The sequence below is a fragment of the Hemibagrus wyckioides genome, linkage group LG28, assembly GCF_019097595.1.
Source record: "Hemibagrus wyckioides isolate EC202008001 linkage group LG28, SWU_Hwy_1.0, whole genome shotgun sequence".
Lineage (NCBI taxonomy): Eukaryota > Metazoa > Chordata > Actinopteri > Siluriformes > Bagridae > Hemibagrus > Hemibagrus wyckioides.
The window spans coordinates 8,934,109-8,956,583 of record NC_080737.1 but is presented as its reverse complement, the minus strand read 5'-3'; the positions used below and the strand labels follow the sequence as shown (position 1 = coordinate 8,956,583).

General features: G+C 39.0%; 2 protein-coding genes across 6 annotated transcripts in view; one reads left to right on the top strand and one right to left on the bottom strand.

The window, feature by feature from the left end:
• Positions 1–10: 10 nt before the first annotated feature.
• On the top strand, positions 11–15,290 carry zgc:63972 (protein CutA homolog). Its single transcript, XM_058383907.1, has 6 exons — positions 11–183; positions 5,460–5,608; positions 9,151–9,210; positions 10,101–10,146; positions 10,294–10,343; positions 10,468–15,290. Exons 1-6 carry the CDS (start codon positions 103–105, stop codon positions 10,568–10,570), a joined length of 489 nt encoding a protein of 162 aa, XP_058239890.1. The 5' UTR covers positions 11–102; the 3' UTR covers positions 10,571–15,290.
• Positions 14,976–22,475, bottom strand: part of garnl3 (GTPase activating Rap/RanGAP domain like 3) — an 89,004-nt gene continuing 81,504 nt past the window's right edge. For 3 of the 5 annotated variants that reach the window (XM_058383902.1, XM_058383903.1, XM_058383904.1), the window contains exons 28-31: positions 22,318–22,377; positions 20,049–20,267; positions 19,737–19,854; positions 14,976–16,907 (exon numbers count right to left, since the gene is read on the bottom strand). In XM_058383902.1, the coding sequence (XP_058239885.1) occupies positions 16,757–16,907; positions 19,737–19,854; positions 20,049–20,267; positions 22,318–22,377 (548 nt within the window). In that variant the 3' untranslated portion in view covers positions 14,976–16,756. The remainder of the gene's footprint in view (positions 16,908–19,736; positions 19,855–20,048; positions 20,268–22,317; positions 22,378–22,475) is intronic. The other 2 variants (XM_058383905.1, XM_058383906.1) reach the window with 1 other exon arrangement.

Genomic DNA, 22,475 nt, shown 5'->3' with positions numbered 1-22,475 from the left:
GTCCACGTTTCGATAGAAATACCATGTAAACAGCCGTGAAAGACTCTTTATTTCATATTTACTCCACCACTGGGAAGTCCTGGACTTTGTGAAGGACACGGAATGGACAGGTTTTGTTTGCGGTGTCACGCGGATCAAATTTCTCAAAACATGACTAGAACTCGACTTGTTGTCATTTTCTGGGTAAGTGACTTGCAGACTTATGGAGTATTGAGGCAGCTATGTGTAAGTGTAGGTCGACATTTAAAACATGAAATGAAAATGAAATGAATCCATTTTATTTTTAATGAATATAACGTCAAAAATAATTAATGGATAGTGCACATGTTCCGCATCGCTGTGTGGAAGCTGTGCTCTTCTCTACAGAGTTGTGTTGGAGATTCACTTCACATGGATTTCAGCTCAGTTCCCTCGGCAATAAAATGACCATTTAAACATTAAAAAATCCTACTAAACATCTTATTGTAAACTTATATTTAGCAGACACATCCATGCACTTACATTTATCTAGCTATATACACCAATCAGGCATAACATTATGACCACCTGCCTAATATTGTGTTGGTCCCCCTTTTGCTGCTAAAACAGCCCTGACCCGTGATGCACTGTGTATTCTGACCCCTTTCTATCAGAACCAGCATTAACTTTTTCAGCAATTTGAGCAACAGTGGCTCGCCTGTTGGATCGGATCACACGGACTAGCCTTCACTCCCCATGTCCATCAGTGAGACTTGGCCACCCATGACCCTGTCACCGGTTCACCACTGTTCCTTCCTTGGACCACTTTTGATAGATACTGACCACTGCAGACTGGGAACACCCCACAAGAGCTGCAGTTTTGGAGATGCCCTGATCCATTCTAAACTTTTGACTCATCAAAGTAGCCACCTTTGGCAGATATAACAGCTGAACACACTCGTGGCATTCTTTCTACAATAGAAATCAAATATTCTTCAGCAAGTTCTTCCCAAATCTGTTGCAGAAGTTCCCATAAATGTGTGGCACTTGTAGGTTGCTTTGCTTTCACTCTTCTGTCCAGTTCATCCCAAACCAGCTAGATGGGGTTTAAGTCTGGAGACTGTGCTGGCCACTCCATGTTTTCAAGCTTACCATCTTGTTCTTTTTTCCTGAGGTAGTTCTAGCATAGCTTGGACTTATGTTTTGGGTCATTATCTTGCTGTAGGATGAACCCCTGACCAACTAGGCGCATACCAGAGGGTATTGCATGGCGCTTCAGAATGCTGTGGTAGCCGTTTTGGTTCAGGGTGCCTCTCACTCTGTACAAGTCACTGACCCTGGATCTAGCAAAACAGCCCCAGACCATCACACTTCCTCCTCCATGTTTGACATGTTTGATGCCACACACTGTGGAACCATCCTTTCGCCTACTCGACGGTGTACAAAGATCCTGCATAATGAACCGAAGATTTCAAATTTTGATTCATCAGTCCATAATACCTTCTTCCAGTCTTCAGTAGTCCAATGGCGGTGTTTCATGGCCCAGGCAAGCCTCTTTGTCTTATTCTGACGTCTTAGTAATGGCTTTCTTGCTGCAACTCGTCCTGTCAAACCTGCAGCTCGAAGTCTTCCCTTCATAGTTGAAACTGAGACTTGCTTACTACGACCACTATTAAGCTGTGCTTGAAGCTGTTGTCATGTGAGCTGCCTATCACACAAGCTGTTAACTCTCAGAAACTTGTCCTCCGATTCAGTTGTGCCTTTGGGTCTGCCAGACCTCTTCCTGTCAGAGTTTGCCCCAGTTTCTGAGTGCCTTTTGATGGTGAAGTAAACTGTACTCACTGACACCTTGACTTTCTTTGCAATCTCTCTGTAGGAAAGACCTACATTTTTAAGTGTTATGATGGTCTGTCTCTCTTCCATTGTTAATTGCAGCTTTCAAGGCTTGATCAACCTCCATTGCTGCAGAACAGCTTAAAATTGTTAACCCATTTTGTGTTCCCTGAAAAAGGCCTTTTTGTATAATTCTGAAATGTACATTATTTTTCAGTTTTGGGTAACCTTACCTTTTTTTAACCTCTGGCAGTTCACCAGTTACCTTTGTACCATTTCAAGCTATTCAGTGGACCTTCATAACGGCTCTAATCTGAGGTGCTGTTAATTGGTGATTTCTGAGGCTGGTGACTCTAAATGAACTTCTCCTCTGCAGCAGAGGTAAATTTTGGTCTTGCTTTCCTGGGATGAGCTTCATGTGAGCCAGTTTCATCATGGTGCTTGATGGGTTTTGCAAATGCACTTGACAATACTGTTCTTGCAAGAACTGTTCCAGAACACCTGACCTTCGTGTCTTAAAATAACAACTGACTGTTTTTTGTTGTCATTACATATGGATTACTTAAGTCCATGTGTGTTATTTCATAGTTTTGAAATCTCCAGTATTGTTCTAGAATGTAGAAAATAAATCCCTAAACAAAAAACATTGAATTAAAATGTGTGTCCAAACTTTTGACTGGTACTGTATATATTTATCAGCTGAGCAATTGACATTGAAGTGCCTTATATGCAGTGGCTGCTTGGTCCTCGGCTTTGAGCTCACATCCTTCTGATCAGGAGGTCACTGACCACAATTAATAAGCCTCCTTTACTGTTATAATAACCCGCTCTTTTCAGAAGGTATTTCAAAGGGAAAAGTGTGGCTGTAGAGATTTATGTTCATTCAGTTACAAGAGCATCAGTCAGGTCACTGACGTTGGGTGAGGAGGCCTAGGGCACGGTTGGTGTTCCAATTCATCCCATTAGATGTTCAGCGGATTTGAGGTCAGGGCACTGGGACCATGTCCATACAGTGTACATATAACCCCACTGAACAGGATTAGTTATACTGGGTGAGGAAGCACTCGAATTCATCCCAGAGGTGTACAGTAGGGTTGAGGTCAGGGCTCTGTGTGGGGCACTCGAGTTCTTCCACTCCAAGCTTAGCAAGCCAGGTCTTTATGGAGCTTGTTTGTGCATGCTGGAACAGGTTGGGGTGTTTATGTTCCAGGGACACGAAAGACTAGGCTTGTGGTTATTTATTATAATCACATGAACAATTAATACAGAAACGAATCTTCCCTAAAATGCAATTGTTATGCAATATACTACTGCTAAATTACTGTTTGGTGCATGTAACACTGTGTACTGGTTTTAATGGTCCTGATTATTATTTCTTAGTTGAATTATGTATAATTAATAATTAATAAGTAAAATCTGTGCAAATCCTAAACGGTATACGGTTTTTAATACTGTGCTTTTAATCCCAGGTCAAGGAAAGTTGATCTGTTGTCACAACTAATGGTTTGAAATTTTTTGTTGTGATGGCAAATAAGTCTTTCTGTTTTGCTCTTCGTTAAAGCAGTGATGCTGTCATACAGCTACAGTTATGTAGCTGGGTTTTTTCCTGATCAGTCTGCACTTACAGACCACTTGATTCAAATGTGCATGAATGGATACACATAGATGTGTACTTTTTTGCTGAGGGTGGTAGGAGTGTTAAATAAAAAATGAAAATGATTATACCTGTCTTTTTTGTCAATTCAGTTGTTTAATTTCTATAGGTTTTGTAACATTCTAAAAGCTCTTAATTCCACAGATACTACAAACTGGTCAGTATATTCACTATGTTGCTACAAAAGGTACTGTAAGTATTGCATACAGCAATGCAACAATAATAAAACAATGCGTTGACATTTACTTTTTACTTTTGATACTTAAGTACTTTGAAAAACAAGAACTTCTATACTTTTACTTAAGTAAAAATCTGTCTTTACAACTTGTTTGACCATGTTTGACCAGTAGTACCTGTACTTTCACTCAAGTAAGGAAATTGTGTACTTTGTCCACCTCTGTTTATAAGTCAGGTTAAGTGAGTCCCACACGTGTATCGCGTGATTTGTACGTTTTGTGAAGAACAGAAGTTGCAGCGTTTGAGGGAAGAAAATCATTTAATGTTCATGTTCATATAATTTGCTCATCTCTGCTTTGTCTTTTTTGTCAAGGTGCGTCTCAGAGGCTTAAAATGAAAAGAAAAAAAAAAAGAAAGTGCTGTATTGATCCATTCGTGGTTGTTGACACCACAAATAAAATTAAGGCAGGGTTTAGAGACGTACAGTGTGAAACATCAGTTTATGAATCCCAAAAATTAATGCCCAGGTTAAACCCAGGTAAAGTATGAGCAGTGTGAAATGTGAAACAAGGAAACTCAGGTTTTGTTTACCTGGAGTTTATAATCACCCATGAGGGAACTATTTCAAGTGTGAAAAGCCCTTAGGCTCCCTGTTAAACTGTATCATGTCCTTGCATACAGAATATTCTGGTTGTAGATACTGTAAGACAAAAGTAAGGCAAAAACTAATCATAAATTAAATTGTTATTTTAAATTCTTGGTTGCAAATCCACTCACGTGATTAGTTATCCAGTGAATCGCTGCCTGAAGTCATGAATCCAGACATCAGCAGACGCTGGGTTTCTACCCCGGTGTTGCTCTGCATGCCTTTACTCCAGTGTATATGCACTATATTGCCAAAAGTTTTGGAACACTCCTCCAAATCATTGAATTCAGGTGTTGTTTTTCAGGGGTTGGGCTCGGCCCCTTAGTTCCAGTGAAAGGAACTCTTAATGCTTCAGCATACCAAGACTTTTTGGACAATTTCATGTCAATTTCTCCCAGCTTTGTGGGAACAGTTTGGGGAGAACCCCTTCCTGTTTGCACCAGTGCACAAAGCAAGGTCCATAAAGACATGGATGAGCGAGTTTGATGTGGAGAACAACTTTGGGATGAATTAGAGCGGAGACTGTGAGCCAGGCCTTTCTCGTCCAACATCAGTGCCTGACCTCACAAATGCATTTCTTGTGGAATGGTCAAAAATTCCCATAAAGTCTTCCCAGAAGAGTTGAAGCTGTTATAGCTGTAAAGGGCGGGCCAACTCCATATTACATTCATGTACATGTAAAGGCAGACGTCCTAAAACATTTGGCAGTATAGTGTAGATACTTTTTTTTCTTGATTCAGCTCAGGCTTCAAGTGTGTACTGTGTAGCGCAATTTGGCTGAATGTGTCTAGATAATATAGGCCTATACACTTCAGAATTCTTCGTGCTGCTTTGTCAGCAGTCACATCATCAGGAAATGCAAAGAAAGCATTTCTGGCAGCCAAACAGGTTTAAGCTATCAGATGAGATGGTATGCAGATCATGAGCAGTTATTTTACTTTTACTTTACTATGTGTAAACAATATATCTTTGTGATTTGCCGTTTGTCATTCAAAAGTAACTACACACAGTATTGGATGACTTTAGTATGCTGTGCAAAACAAAATACCAGGAATCAGGAAAGAAATATCCCCTATGCACCGAACAAGTGTTTTTACCATAAACAAAGCCACAGACGGTTGCTACAGGGACTATATCATACTGTGTCCTAAACCATATCCCTGCTAATCTTTTCGGAATGATTTGTTTCAGACACTGATCCTGACCATGATGCTGTATCCAGTCATGTCAGTGTTGGTTGTTCAGATGTACACAGCCCTGAGCGGCAGTTACCTCACCGGACATCATTCCGTGTTGCTCATTAACTGTCCTACTGAGCAAACTGCTAAAGACATTGGCAGGTACACACACACACACACACACACACATATTATCTAAATACTGAGACACTCAACAAGCACTTTATGAGGAATCTATAAATTCATGCAGTTATCTAATCAGCCAATCATGTGGCAGCTGTGCAGTGCATAAAATCATGCAGATACGGGCCAGCAACCTCGAGTAATGTTCACATCAACCATCAGAATGGGGGGAAAATTTAATCTCAGTGCTTTTGACTGATGGTCCCAAACAGACCGGTTTGATTATTTCTGTAACTGCTGATCTCCTGGGATTTTCACACACAACAGTGTTCAGTGAAGGCTAGTTCTGTGGATGGAAATGTCTTGTTGGTGAAAGATGTTAATGGAGAATAGCCAGAATGGTTCACAGAAGCTCAGAACACACAACATATTGAATCTTGAGATGGATGAGCTACACCAGCAGAAGACCACATCAGTTTCTAAATTTCTAAATCTGTCAGAACTGAAGAAAAGGAAGCTGGGGCTGCAGACAAAATGTGGAGAGATGAATCCGAGGCACACAGATGGTAGAGTCAGAATTTGATACCAACAGCAGGAATCCATGGACCCTACCAGCTTGGTGGAATTGGTATAATGTTAATAGTTTTCTTGGCCCAAATTGGGTTTGTTAACACCAATCAACCATCACTTGAATGCCATTTGCGGGTTGTTGTTGAACACTGAGCAAAAGTCTCAACTGATGTCATGAGCATGAGAATTGAGTTCAGTGAGTCCTTCCCAGTCCCCGGATATGTATCCAATAGAACATCTTTGGCATGTGGCAGAATGTGAGAGTCACAGCATGAAAAGTGCAGCTGAAAAATTTACAGGAATTGCTTAGTGCAATCATAAATTGCAAAGAAATGTTCATCATCTTCTGGAATCCATGCCATGAAGAATTGAGGCTATTTGGAGAGCAAAGGGAGGACCAACCCAGTACATTTATGGTAGAGGGGGTACATTTTGGTCTTTTCCAGAGCGACTTATATTTATCGTATACAGCTGAGCAGGTGAAGGTTAAGGGCCTTGCTCAAGGGTCCAGCAGTGGCAGCTTGGGGGTCCTGGGATTTGAACTCACAAACTTCTGCTCAGTAATCCTGCACCTTAACCACTGGGCTACCATTTCCACTTTTTAGTGTTGTGTTCCTAGTAAAGTGCTCAGTGAGTGTATAGTATTTCAAAAGCCATTACCAGTCATTTTAATGTATAAGCTTCAGAAAACCAGCAAAAATGTAGGTTTGGTGTAAAAAAAACATAAATAAATAAAAAATAAATAAATAATAATAATAATAATAATAATAATAATAATAATAATAATAATAATTGTTATTATTTTACATAGTGATTGTTATAATTATATTATATAGTTGTAATTATATTATGAAAATAAATTAATATTAATAATAAGAACAGATTCTCTCATTGAACTGTCTACTATCATGTGAGGCCAAGCACCTTATTAGCCATATAGGGGCACCAAACTGTGTTGTATTTTTTTTTATTATTTTTTTCAGATTTTTGCCACATACATAATTATGCACAATCAAACATAACATGCAGAGAAATGCTACCATGTTATAAAAATAGTCAAAAATCGAGTTTAGAACGTAAAATAAAATGAAATAGATTAGTTGTACAGAACAGATGAAAAATAAACACAAAAAAACACAGCGATACATAAGTTATGATATGAATGTGAATATGGTCATATGAATATAGCACTGATGATAATGAATGTGTGTGCAGTGTTTTCAATGAGCATGAGCATGCAGCTTTTCAATGTGGCAGTGATGAGGAACAGTATAGATCATGATTAGCTCGATTTTGACGAAACTGCTTTGCTAAAGAATTACTAAACGTATGCTACTACACTAAAATAGTAATCCTGTAATTACCATTAATTAAAAAGGGAAGATGAAATATGCAGATGTTGGGTTTTGGATTGATACTTGGCATCACCTGAAGCACATGTAGTCCTGCTGAATTCAGGTTAGAAAAAAAAAAATTAAATGACTTAAATTTGATCAAAGTTTTCATTTGTCATTTTGGTGCTAAATTCAAGCACCTACTAAAACCAGTAAGAATCTAAACATGGAATTGAGTTACCCTCGGATTTAAAGCAGCCCACGCCTGAAAACAGTAATGTGAGCGCTGGAAGATAAATAGATTTTTAAACGTTTATCTAATTTATACTGCATCATTGTGTCCATTCTAAGGAAAGACTAGCTGAGAATCACTAGCATTGTTTCAGTGGAAAATCTCATTAGTGCAGGCTATGTGCAAGAGATGCATACAAATGTACACATCATGATGTGGTGTGAGGATATACGGTACACACATGCCTCAATGCAATGCTTTTTCATCATCTGTGTCCTTTTGTTGTTGAATTATTACGTTATTTACTGACAATAATATGCCGTTTAGGGTGTTCAAACATGACGCTGCATTTAAATGAGCAGTGTGTGTGTGAGAGAGAACACTGGTGTCTTTGACTTGGCATGCGGTTGTACTCGGAAGGCAACTGCTTAATACTCGCTCTGCTCAGACGCAGACACTGTCAGCAATCACAGTGCTCACACGGCTAATCTCATAAAAGACAATTCAGCTTGTATCCTACATTCGGCAGAAGCAAATTCGGAAAAGAATCCAATCAAACTCGCAGTTAAGTTCGGCCAGGTTGCTAGGGAAACCTTTTTCCAAACAGCATAGGACTGTAAAAGTAGCTAAACATTATACTGTAGTGTTTTGTGTCAAAACAGAAGTAAGGTATCTGAATACTTCATGATAGAATTATAGAATTATTCATCATAATTGGTATAAAAACAAAGAGCCAATGCACTGTGCATAAACCCAGCATTGATATATAAGGGGGAAGTCCATAGCGTGAGTTGCACTAGATAGCGACATTAAACATGACAAACCCATTATCGTATGCAAGGCAAAACACGATAAGATTTGATAAGATTTGGCAACAGAACATAGAAATGGATGAGGATACACAGACACACTAATCACTGAGCTAACACAGAGCAGCTGAATACATCACAGGAAGAAACATATTACCTTGTAGCGGTGACGACAGGACTGTAACACAAACACATAGCTTTAATCTACATAGGAACCAGCTGTGCATGGGTTTGTTGGGGGGCGGGGCAACCAGGTGTGTGTGAGTGGTAGCTCAAGTGGTTAAGGCTTTGAGTTTTTGATTGGAAGGTCACAGACTCAATCCTCTGGGCCCCTGAGAAAGGCCCTGCTCCAGACGTGGTACAACATAACTGACCCTGTGCTCTGACCCCAGCCTCCAAAGCTGAGATGCGAAGAAAAGCAAAGGGGAAAAATTCGAGAATTTATTTAATACGATGTAACACATTCTCACTGTTATCTAAATGACTTATAGACACTCTATCAGATCATGACAACTGGCAGGTAGCTGTGCTGTGCCACAGTTCCAGGCTTCTCGAGCTTGTTCCTGATCTCAGGTTTCTCTCTGTATGGTGCCCTGGTAATGGTAATAATCATAAATAATATTCTTTCTCCTTCAGACACATCATGGAGAAAAGGATGGCAGCATGTGTGAATATTCTTCCTCCTACATCGACCATGTAAGAACAGACTGACTTTTTTCTGCAAACCTATACACACCGTAACTGTAACACCCTAATGTCACGAAACACCCAGACACAATTACATATAAATGTGATCTTTAATAAGAAAATAATAAATAAGGAAGGCAAGTCAAGGTGGGGCGTTCAGCAAACAATACAATAGTGGAGAAATACTTTGCAGTGATAAAGCTTAATGAAGAAAGTTGTGTTCAATCAGTAGCTTAGTGACTGACAGTGAGGACGTACGAGTGTGTTGTGAGGAGTGTAGTCCTGGGAGGTCAGGTTTGTAGGCCCTGGTGTATGCTGGGAATTGGAACACGGGGATGGTGACATGGTGACATGACACTTAACAGGCACAGTAACACTTGACTCTTTGATTAATGACAAGAAAAAATATCTTGAACTTTTACAGCCTAATGTATCATGAATTTCCTATTATGAACCAAATATAATATAATATAATTCAAGCGTTCCATCATCATCATCATAATGTTATATATGTTTCAGTGTAAACTAAATGTTAAATAATATTCTGTTCAAGATATTTTCACTCGCTAAAACGGCACATTTCTTTAACCGTGTAAATTTCTGCAAGACTCACAGTATGAGTTAGAAAGTTAAATTGGTTTGAGATATTTATTATTTTAATTTCGATATTTATTTTTGTAATGCACAGTAGGTCTACTTCTAGCTATAGATTTTTCAGCAATTCAGTTTTCTTTCAAAGTGTAATAATTTGATCGGAAAACAAATATGCAACTGTAAAAAAAAATAAAATAAATTAATAAATATAGATAGATAGATAGATAGATAGATAGATAGATAGATAGATAGATAGATAGATAGATAGATAGATAGATAGATTAACTATTATTTCTGTTTATTAGGTTCTACTGGAATGGGGAGATTCAAGATGCTTCTGAAATCCTGCTGGTGTGTAGAAGTTTAAGTCATTTAAGCTTTTATAGTAGATATCGATTAATGAGCACATAAACAATTCACTGCTTTAAATATAAAACATTTAGTTTCATAATTTTGTTTTATAGAAATGGCAAAGTTTAACAGTTTTTTGTTTCTTAGCTGGTGAGGACCAGAACTTCTATGATTCAGCGACTCACCGAGATTGTAAAGTAAGTAAATTTCCTCTTATTTAAAAAGAAGCAGTAGATACATAAAAAATACGAAAGTTGAACCAAGAATTCAAAAACATGAATGTAATTTGGATTTCTCATACCAGTCTCTGTGTTCCTCTAGAGCAATACATCCATACCAAACTCCAGAAATCCTCAGTTTTCCCATTCAAGATGGAAGTCACTCCTACTTGAAGTGGATTGATGATGTAGTTCCTGACGTTTAACCCTCGCCGTCCATCGTAGTATGGTTGGAGAACATTCAGTTTTCGGGATTTTAAAGGGTGCTATGTTATGGATAATTTTGCTCATGGTGGCAAGGACTATATAATTAATAAACTAAAATGAGTGGATTCAGAGTAGTGCAGTGGTAAACATATCTTTGTGAGATCAGAGGTTTAAATCCTGACGGTATCATAGCCATGTGTGGCCATTAAAGAAGACCTTCCCGGCTCATCCAAGCACATTCAGTTACCCAGTGACTAAGCAGCAGTGTGAAAAGATGTGTCTTGAAGGAAGCATCCAAGTGTTTACTGTCACCAGCTGGGAGATGTTCTGTGAAAACTCTCTAGTGGAAAGTGAGATTGGGAGAAACGTGGGTAAAAATTGAGAAGAGGAGACCTTATTAAGATGACTAATGTGTGTGTGAATGAAATTAAAACCTGAACTTAATGTAAAATTGACAAAATGATACAGAGACAGAGACTATAGTCCACTGTACAGACTTGAGTAACAGTATAAATGAACAGCATGGATAAATCTGGCTGTCATTCACTAATTCCTCCTTCACTGTGACATTCATTCATGTCTAAAGTTGGGTCATGATATATGGTGGTTTAACCTGTCCTCCCAGTCATGGCCTGACCTCAATGACACAGAACTGACTGTAACATGATTATCTGGAAGCTCTCAACTTGCAGCAGCTCAGGAATTTTCGTTTGTTTTCATACATTGTGAACTTACCCAGAAGGCAATGTATTTATTCATTCATTCATTCATTGTCTATACCCGCTTATTCCTAGGGCTCCTAGGGTCACGGGGGTCTGCTGGAGCCTATCCCAGCGCACATAGGGCGAAAGGCAGGGGTACACCCTGCATTGTATTTAATGTAATATTATTTTACATGATGTCGTTCCGTATACAGGTATATAACATACCTTTGTACATGCCGGGAGATCTTCACACTAGTGTCACACACCTATTACAGGTCTGCAGTCAGAGCTGCAGGTTAGGCTAACCCCCAAAGTTGGCCATCTTACAATCGTCTACTTAGTAAAAACCTCATACTGCACAAAATGAGAGGTATTTAACGATGAGTAAGACAGGCACGAGTGTGGTGGAGTGAATTGCTCACTTAATCCATGCTCATACTTCATGCTGGAGTAATTTGCCACTCATAATGCTAAGGGAAGTACGCTAGGCTTCTCTCAGCAAACTTCAGTCGTTGGCTATGAATTATTACATTCAGGGAAATCTTCAGCACCGAAGTTACCAAATACATTCTCTTTTCACTCCATTATCTAGCCACAGTAGCCTACTTTATACAAGTAGTATTTCTGTATTTGACCTCGTAACTGGTCATTTCCAAGTTAGAACAACATTTTTTTTTGTGTGTGTGTGCATTCAGCATATGACATGAGGAAAAAGCATGTGGTGGGTGATGTATATTTTCCTCCTCAAACAGCAAACTGTACAGTCAATGTTACAGGTTTAACATGCAAAAATATCTGTATGTTGATTAATCTAAAAATAATTGTAAATATAGTATCATTTATTTACATTTAAATGTACTTTTTTACTGATGCTATATGCAGCCATGTTGATTTGATAGGAGCTCATAGTAAAAAAAAAAAGGCAGGTCGACTAGTAGGAATTTCAACTTGAGAGGGTGTTTTCTTTAGTGTTTCCTTGTTGGATGTTGGGAATTACAGGTTGCACCCTTGGGTCAATGCAGCATTAATGCCATGGGTTCTTCAGCACTCCTGTGTATCATACTCACCTTTTATTTAAACATTATTAGTATGTGCATTCAGCTAAATGGTCCAGCTAGTGATGGAATACAAATCAGGGAAATAATCTATTAGCTTTAAGAAACATAACGCTAAATGATAATTCCAATTTTGGGGAAATATGTGTTGAATATAATATGTGAACAGTACTGCATCCACATTTTTGATATTAGCCTGTGGCATTAGGCTGTGGTATAAGGGTGTGGTATTAGGGTGTGGTATAAGGGTGTGGTATTGGGGTATGGTATAAGGGTGTGATATTGGGGTATGGTGTAAGAGTGTGGTATTGGGGTATGGTATTAGGGTGTGGTATAAGGGTGTGATATTGGGGTATGGTGTAAGAGTGTGGTATTGGGGTATGGTATAAGGGTGTGGTATTAGGGTGTGGTATAAGGGTGTGATATTGGGATATGGTGTAAGAGTGTGGTATTGGGGTATGGTATAAGGGTGTGGTATTAGGGTGTGGTATAAGGGTGTGATATTGGGGTATGGTGTAAGAGTATGGTATTGGGGTATGGTGTAAGGGTGTGGTATTGGGGTATGGTATTAGGGTGTGGTATAAGGGTGTGATATTGGGGTATGGTGTAAGAGTGTGGTATTGGGGTATGGTATAAGGGTGTGGTATTAGGGTGTGGTATAAGGGTGTGATATTGGGATATGGTGTAAGAGTGTGGTATTGGGGTATGGTATAAGGGTGTGGTATTAGGGTGTGGTATAAGGGTGTGATATTGGGGTATGGTGTAAGAGTATGGTATTGGGGTATGGTGTAAGGGTGTGGTATTGGGGTATGGTATTAGGGTGTGGAATTAGGGTGTTGTTATTGGGTGTGGTATTAGGGTTTGGTGTTTTTATTGGGTGTGGTATTAGGGTTTGGTGTTTTTATTGGGTGTGGTATTAGGGTGATTTGGACCACCAGACTACAAACAAGAGAAAAGTTATAGTACAATGTTGTAGTAAAACTGATCTGGCTTCTATGTTTCTTCATCTGCAATCAACTCCAGAATTTGTTGAATCTGAAATCTCCCTTCCTAAAATAACAGCACTGACTGTGCAATCAAGTACTCCAGGGAAAGTTGCATTTTTACCAGTTGGAAAGTCGTAATTGCGACATTAGGTGCGTTCAAATTGCTTTGATCAGAGCAAAATGGAGGCAAACATTCTTCTCATTAAATACAAAAACACAGCAAGGTTTTTTAACTCTACTTTTCTAAAAAAAAAAATGAGGAAAAAATGAGCATCATTCTTTTTTCTTTTTTGTTTTAATCAGTTTATGAGGCCTTGGCTGCCCATGACCCTGTCGCCGGTTCACCACTTTTTCCTGCTTCTAACACGTCAACTTTGAGGACAAAATGTTCGCTTGCTGCCTAATATATCCCACCCACTAACAGGAGCCATGATGAGGAGATCATCAGTCTTATTCACTTCACCTGTCAGTGGACATAATGTTATGGATGATCAGTTTATTATATCGTAATTGAATCCTTACTCTCCTGTAGGTGCTAACCAAGTTGCTTTTATATTTTGATAACATGCCGCATAAACCAAACACACTGTAAATGAAAATAATGTAAATCAGCTTCTGAGACAAGGAAACATTCAATTTAAACAAATTTAACGCCAACTAAAAAGGTTGCATGCACTGATTCCGTCGTGTTTTCTTACTGACACTCGGAAACTTTGTGCTAAAAAGTGGTCCCAGTTATCCCAGACTTGAACACACCATGAGTCGTTTCCTGTAAGGCTTGATAAGATTGAAGGAATATGAGACTCCTCCTCAATACCCAATCTCTCCAGGTTCTTCTCTTGTGGACTGGATGCTGCTTTTCTGCTCAGCATTTTTAAATGGTTTTTACATCAAGTCATGTTTTCTGGATAGCCATGTTAGGTCTGTTTGCATGCACTACTGGACCATTGACTTGCTTGAAAATTCAATCATTAAACAAATTAACCCTAGCTAGAAAAAACCCACCACAGAGCACCATCAATCTTTAACCATGCTTAGAAATGAGGACTCTTTTCTGTACAGACGTCCTTCTTTTGACCTCAAGGCAACCATGGGTGTTTGTTTGACAGAAAGCTCTTTCTCATATCTGACCACAGAAGCCAGTTCAAATCAAAGTTCAGTAGCATTTAGCCAACAACAGCTGCTTATGCATGCGGATTGATGAAACAAAGGCTTTCTTCTCTGCACGCCTTCATTCGCTGGCATAGAGGTGGCATCTGATTAAAAATGTAACAGTGGAGGTTCAGAGAGAAACATGTGTGCATCCTTTATTTGCCCTAGCAGGCAAGTGGTATCTACTTCTAGATTTAAAGACTTGGTGACGCCGACGTGTTACTGTCCTAACTTATTCGTTGGGAGAAATTTTTTGAAACCTTTTAACACATGAATTTGACCAGTGAAATCTCATAAATATTTATTTAATATCATTGAACAATACGAACTACAGCAGTGATCTACAGCACTTGCTCAAATAATAATAGTAATAATAATAATAATAATAATAATAGTTTTGTTTGAGGCCACATCTGAAACACAACCATTTACAAGTAGTACTTGGCATTAAAAACAATGGCAATACAATTTTTAAGACACTTGGTGTTTTTGTTTTTTCTTTCTTTCTTTTTTTTTTTCTCTTTTTGTCTTTTTAATTTCAATATCAGCAACAGTTTCAGCGACAGTCTAAACAGTTAATATTGATTCAGATACAAAAACCCACTGTGAAAATAACGAGGATCGAGCAAACAGAGGGGCAGGAGGCAAAGGGTAAACGTAAAAATGTAAAATTAGAAACATCTTCCATCGGTCACCGGCACCGCACACTCCTTTCATCAACAGGCGAGAATAAAAACTGCAGTGCAACAATAATACACTGAAAATCGGAATCTGCAAAAATAGTCACACAATTTCGCTTTTCACTCGGGTTACTACTCGTTTTGGATAATGGTTGTACAGAGTCAGAAAATATTTAGAGAGGGCATGCATTAAGTGTAACATGATGCCATATCTGTCTTTTCCTACCTTATATATATATATATGCTAGTATTTCATCTCCCATCTGAGTGTGGGACATGGGTCATAAACATATAGGTGACCATTTCACTATTGGTTACTTTACTCCCTCTTTGGCCTTTTTAAATTAGAACGTAATTTGAAGTCTGAATTGAAACCCTTTATATGAATTATTCCCTTCAATGTAAACTGTCTATGACTTGTGAAGGTATCAAATCCTAATTCTAATGTTTCAGTATACAAAATCCCTTTTTCAGTTCGTAATATGATTTAAGGGAGGCATGCAGGTGTTTCGGGAGCCCTTTAAATCCAGAGGCGAAAACTTTTATTTTATTTATTTTTTTTTTTCAAGAGTGCACTTTCATAGTATCAAGAGCCGAGGCGCGTGTGCTAATGAAACAAAAGCTCGTTGTCTCCGCTTAATGGAACGGCTATAGGTAGTGGTTTCGAGGTGTAACTACTTGCTTCACGGGAAATGTAGTCCATGGTCCAGTCTGATTTAAATGCAGCTGCTGGGAGTTGTAGGAAAATGGCACTTGTGGGAGACTTCTGCCCTGTTTGCAAAAGGTGTGCAGGTCAAGATTGTTAACTTGGGTGTCACATAACATTTAACTCACTGTACTTATATCCTTTATTAAAGTTTCATCACTAAATATTATTTCGAAAGAATATTTATTTGTGTGTGTGTATATATATTATTAATGTGTACAGCCACATTAACATGTGTATATATATATATATAGTTTATATAACTTTTAACTCTGAAATAATTACAATGTGCAATTGACAGATAAATCACTTAAATCACATCATGATCTAAATCTGATTCAGGTGCTTCAGATTTACATTCAGGCTTGGTTGCTATGCTATACTTTGGAGCTTATCCTGTGATCTGGAAATATAAGCTATGATCTTGAGTTTTCCATGGCTATGCTATCTTTAGGTGTTTCATGATAACTTCTGAGTCATTAAAACCTGATTGAGGCCCTGTGAATTTCCTCAGAAGGGATTAAATCTTTTCAAATTCGTATCCCAGAGCTCAGCTTTGTCTTTTCCTTACAGCATTTTGATATTACGACTGTTGCTAAGTATCACACACACACACACACACACACAAACATACACACAGACACACACACACGCACACAAGTGCATTGTAACCTTCATATCACACTGGTTATTGTAAACTCACTCAGGTGCAAAGCTTTGTGGTTCCATTTCTACATCACATTGTGTAGATGCAGACAGATACAAAAGTAAAAAAAAAAAATCCAAATAACATAAAATGTAAAAAAATAAAAATTAAAAAACAAAAACAAACAAACAAAACAACAAATAGAGCGCAAGTAGGGTTGGAAAGGGGCTACAAGAGACACACTGCGGGATTGTCATCACTTCAGGTCTAGGATATCCTCTTCGAAGGATGCAGAGAGTGTTAAAGTGCTGGTCAGGGGCGGGCTGCCCTCATGAGGCTCTGCCTCTGAGCCAGAGGAACAATGCCGTTGAATATCGATGTCGCCATCAACACACTCCAACCCGACTCTGTAGGGTTAAATAGATCCTGTTTTTAAAAATGTAATATACACCCTGCATCCAAAATAGCTCCTTATTTAATAAATCAGTCTTATATACGGCAAGTACACCTGCTGTAGCAGCACATCACAGACAGGCACTGATTTACAAACTGCAGAAGTCATGCAGATACTTCTACACAGATAATTACACATCAAATCTGAAAAAAAATGCTTTGAATCAGATACTGATCTCCTGGAATTTTCACACAAGACAATCTCTAGAGTTTAAACCGATTGGATTTGATCACAGGCGAGCGGTCAGACTGGTGTAAGCTGCTGGGAAGTATATCTGCATTGCTGTATTAAACATAGCTCAGAACACACGTGTCGAAACTCGAGGCGAATTGGTCATAACCACATCGGGTTCAATTTCTGTCAGGACAGGAAACTGATGCCATCTATTTATGTTATCTAACAAACTCCAGGAACAAGAGTGAATACTTAATGCAATCTCAACTTTTACATTTTTTTCCCCGCACGATTTTATTGTTCTAAGCAATTTAGTCAGGATTCATGATCTATAACCAAATTAAGTCCATTTCAGTAACAGGGCGTAGCAATTATAAATGTGGCATAGTTCAGAGGGGCTGAAAACTTTGCAAGGCACTTTAGTTGAGGATGGGGAAATAAGCTTACGTCCCTAGACAACCATTCGGTTTGGAGACGAAGCACTAATACAGAATGAGGTCATCAGCTATTCAGGTCTCTAATGTGCGTGAGTATTATTGTACCAAATAAACACACAGCTACATCCAAAATCTCTCTGTCCACATTATGTAGAACACAGTTAGCTATTCTATATATATATATATATATATATATATATATATATATATATATATATATATATATATATATATATATATACAGGGGTTGGACACTGAAACTGAAACACTGGCCAATTTAGTGTTGGAGGTTTCATGGCTAAATTTGACCAGCCTGGTGGCCAAACTTCATTGATTGCACATTCCACCAGTAAGAGCAGAATGTGAAGGTTTAATTAGCAGAGTAATAGCATAGTTTTGCTTAAAATATTGCAATGCACACAACATTATAGGAGACATATCAGAGTTCAAAAGAGGACAAATTGTTGGTGCACGTCTCGCTGGCGCATCTGTGACTAAGACAACAAGTTTTTGTGATGTATCAAGAGCCACGGTATCCAGGGTAATGTCAGCATACCACCAAGAAGGACGAACCACATCCAACAGGAGTAACTGTGGACGCAAGAGGAAGCTGTCTGAAAGGGATGTCCGGGTGCTAACCCGGATTGTATCCAAAAAACATAAAACCACAGCTGCCCAACTCACTGCAGAATTAAATATGCACCTCAACCAAAACTGTCCATCGGGAGCTCCACAGGGTCAATGTACATGGCCGGGCTGCTATAGCCAAACCTTTGGTCACTCGTGCCAATGCCAAACGTCGGTTTCAATGGTGCCAGCAGCGAAAATCTTGGGCTGTGGACAATGTGAAACATGTATTGTTCTCTGATGAGTCCACCTTCACTGTCTTTCCCACATCCGGGAGAGTTACGGTATGGAGAAGCCCCAAAGAAGCGTACCACCCAGACTGTTGCATGCCCAGAGTGAAGCATGGGGGTGGATCAGTGATGGTTTGGGCTGCAATATCATGGCATTCCCTAGGCCCAATACTTGTGCTAGATGGGCGCGTCACTGCCAAGGACTACCGAACCATTCTGGAGGACCATGTGCACCCAATGGTTCAAACATTGTATCCTGAAGGCGGTGCCATGTATCAGGATGATAATGCACCAATACACACAGCAAGACTGGTGACAGAGTGGTTTGATGAACATGAAAGTGAAGTTGAACATCTCCCATGGCCTGCACAGTCACCAGATCTAAATATTATTGAGCCACTTTGGGGTGTTTTGGAGGAGCGAGTCAGGAAACGTTTTCCTCCACCAGCATCACGTAGTGACCTGGCCACTATTCTGCAAGAAGAATGGCTCAAAATCCCTCTGGCCACTGTGCAGGACTTGTATCTGTCATTCCCAAGACGAACTGATGCTGTATTGGCCACAAAAAGGAGGCGCTACACCATACTAATGAATTATTGTGGTCTAAAACCAGGCGTTTCAGTTTCATTGTCCAGCCCCTGTATATATATATATATATATATATATATATATATATATATATATATATATATATATATATATATACATATATATCCCTTTACCAGTGATCATATATCTGGTAATAAATAAACAAGGTTCCTCAAACATGACTAGTTATTAGCACTACCTAGCATAGCCAGTTTGTCTAGTTAGTGTCTAGTGTACTACACAGGTTACTAACACTAACATGTTAAAATCGAGTTTATAACGGGAAACCTGTCTGCCGGTGTGGAAGCTTTGTTTATATTTAGATAAGCCTCTTGTCAGTCCCGGCTGTCCGTTCATAAAGCATGCATCTGCATAAACTATTATGGAGGAGAATTTGCATGTTTATAGAGTTATTTTAGCTTTCAAGCAGTTGAATGTCTGAATATGCTTCAAAGTGTAATGACAGTCATTGCTAATGATAACTTTAGTTAGCATGCTAACTCTAAACTGCCAAGAGGTTTGGGGGCATAGCTTTTCATACATGGAAATTGGGATTGGGCTCAATTAGTAAAAAAAAAATGTATTTTAATTTCACCCACAATGATTTAACTCCACCCATTCAACCATTAGGGACCTATTTTTACACAAATCATACCTAACATTCCTAGAAGTAACAGGTAGGGAGTTGCTTTTTCATTCAGCAATTATCACAGGGATGTAACTTACTGCTCAGTGCTGGCGATCCCTGCTGGTCTCCTCTTCTCTTCCTCCTTTGTTTTCCTGCTTGTCTTCCTCTGTTTCGTGGAGCCGCTGTCTGACTTGCTGCTGGGTTCTTCAGCTAAACCTGAACCAAGGATGGAGAAAATGACTGCACAGAACCACATGCAGCATGTACTGCGCTGCATTCCTCTAACACAAGCCTTTGATTGCTTTATCATTCCACCAGAGAAAAGCTTAAACTGTTGTCTGGTAATAATCCTGACTGTTAGACCGAGACACACACACATGCATATTCATACATCCACACAGAGATCTCACCCAGCAGTTCTTTCCTTGTTCGGCTGGCGATCTCTTTGATCTCCATGCGAGACAGTGAGAGAGAGGGTGTGGTGGAGATCACGGTGGTGGGGCCTATCACTCCAGGTGCTGCACCCATAAGCATCTTACTGACTAATGGAGATTTGAGTGGCCTCTCGATGCTTCGCCCCACTAGGTTACAGAGTGGGATCTTATAGATGTGTTTGGAGGGAGCTTCGCCTGGGATAAGAACAGAGCAAAAGACATTAGATCTTGCAACTCTCTCTTCACTGGTACTTCAGCAAAAGTTACTACAAAAAGCTGCAAAAAGTAGACAGACATTCTCTTCATTCCCTCGAAACCATTACTAAGTCAGACTGGTTTCCTGTTTTGAGAAGCTTTTATCGAGTTCCTTTTTTTTTTACTTTGTTATGTTTACAGTAAAGATTACAGTCTACCTCTTCACCATTTAAACACTATAATTCCCATTTTGTCCAACCTAGCCACAATACCATTTTATGACGATTTCTTGTTCGTCAGAATAGCATGACACTTTATTACCACTAGAGGTCACTACTAGACAAGTCTTTTCTGGGAAAGTCAAATAACATCCACTATAAAGCTATTCAGTCAAACAAGAGAATGAACTTCACCAAAAGAGAAAGAACGAAATGATAAACAATCTCTACCACATTCACTGAAAATGAATTGCTTGTGCCATAACAGTGTTATCATACAGTACAGTGACACATCACTAAAACGCACATACAAATAAATATATATAAGAAATATACGCATGCAAAGGTACGTGTGTTTAGGCATACATTACACAAACCAAGTCACACTTATAAAAATGGCTTGGTTTTTCCTAAAGAGAAAAAAAATAGGTCAGAAACAGATCATGACCTTAGACTTATACAGTCAGCCCCAGAATTCATAAACTGAGCAGTCATGCATGATTTCCTGTTTGATTTCACAACAAGGCGAAACAAAGGCAAAATTCCCTTAGTCATCCATCAACCTGAGGACAGTTAGAGAATACACACCTGAAATGAGCTAAATGTTCACACACTGTCACAGTAAGTAAGTACGACCAGCAGAGGTCACTATCTCCTGAGTACTAGTCTACTTCCTTCATCCACTTTAGGATTATTTCCTATTTTCACGTATGTATTCATGCATTCCTCTCATCTTGCCAAACCAGGATGACATCTGTCACAACCTTTTTCACAGCCTAATTCTGGAGTTGACTGTAGGTTCTGAATGATACATATTGGCCATCAAAGTTTCTAACATCTCTGTTCTATGTTTTTGTCCTACAAGCATTCAGGACCTTTGGCGCATTTCAGTATATTTAAAAGTTTTGCTTTGTCCCAAGTGCCTTCAAAACATCTTCTGTCTACTATTCTTTTGTGGCATAAAACTATGAAACAGATTTTGATTTTGATAGTTTATATCTGATTTTGAAGGCTAGACCAATACTGCATTTTTGACCAATATGCCATACAGAACCTGACAATACCAAGGCCATGTGGTAATACTGCCACTCTTTTAACACATGCACAGGAGAAGAAGAATCCCTCCTAAGATGAAAAATAAGGACGTCTAAAAAAAACACTAAATATATCAGGACGGGGTCAATACAAAGAAATTTTTCTAGGGCATGGTCAATACTGAAAGTAGCTTGAGTTTTTTTTTTTTTTTTTTTTTTTTTTGGAATTCAACATTTTAATCAGTCATGTATTGACCCAAACCCAAGGCGAAAACATATGTTGTACTCAATATACAATATACGTATATATACAACATACTCCTCTTGTGTTTCTGCAGCATGGACCATATACATATACATATTAATGCCCAATAATGTTAAATAAATTCTGTATGAAGAAATGTTAATGAAGCAGTTGTGTTAAAGGATAGAGTTTGTCCCATGATGCAGAGATGTCAGGTGCAGGTGATTGATAAAAGTACCAGGATGTGGGTGTTAAAACAGTCCCTCAATGCCTCTCTAATCTGTTTGTTTGGACTGAATTACTTTGGGGACAGAGAGAGAGAGAGAGGGGGAGAGAGAGAGAGAGAGAGAGAGAAAGACTTTCACTATCTCTCTCTCGCCCTCTCTCTCTCTGAAGGAAGAGTTAGACACTTTGTGCTTACTAAGGTGCTACTCAAAGCCCAGTCAGCATGTGTCTGTGAATAATAAAAGCAGGACCATGACACACTTCTAACAAAGTGTGTGTGTGTCTGTGTTAGTGAGGCATTCTGGGTAACGCAGTAATCCCTTCTGTACCTTCAGAATCTTTAGACATGTAGAGGGAAAGCTTGGTGCCGTAGGGGATCCGAATACAATCTGGACCAGGGGACGGAAAAAAGCATTACACCAACCCAACTCACACACATTATAAAAACTGAGAATAGACACACATAAGACACACTCATTAACACACA

Bases quoted from the DNA above. Each gene is read 5' to 3' on its own strand.
- zgc:63972 (XM_058383907.1), top strand. From the start codon at position 103: ATGGACAGGTTTTGTTTGCGGTGTCACGCGGATCAAATTTCTCAAAAC. The intron at 184-5,459 runs GTAAGTGACTTG...GATTTGTTTCAG, and splicing joins GACTTGTTGTCATTTTCTGG to ACACTGATCCTGACCATGAT. The intron at 5,609-9,150 runs GTACACACACAC...TTTCTCCTTCAG, and splicing joins ACTGCTAAAGACATTGGCAG to ACACATCATGGAGAAAAGGA.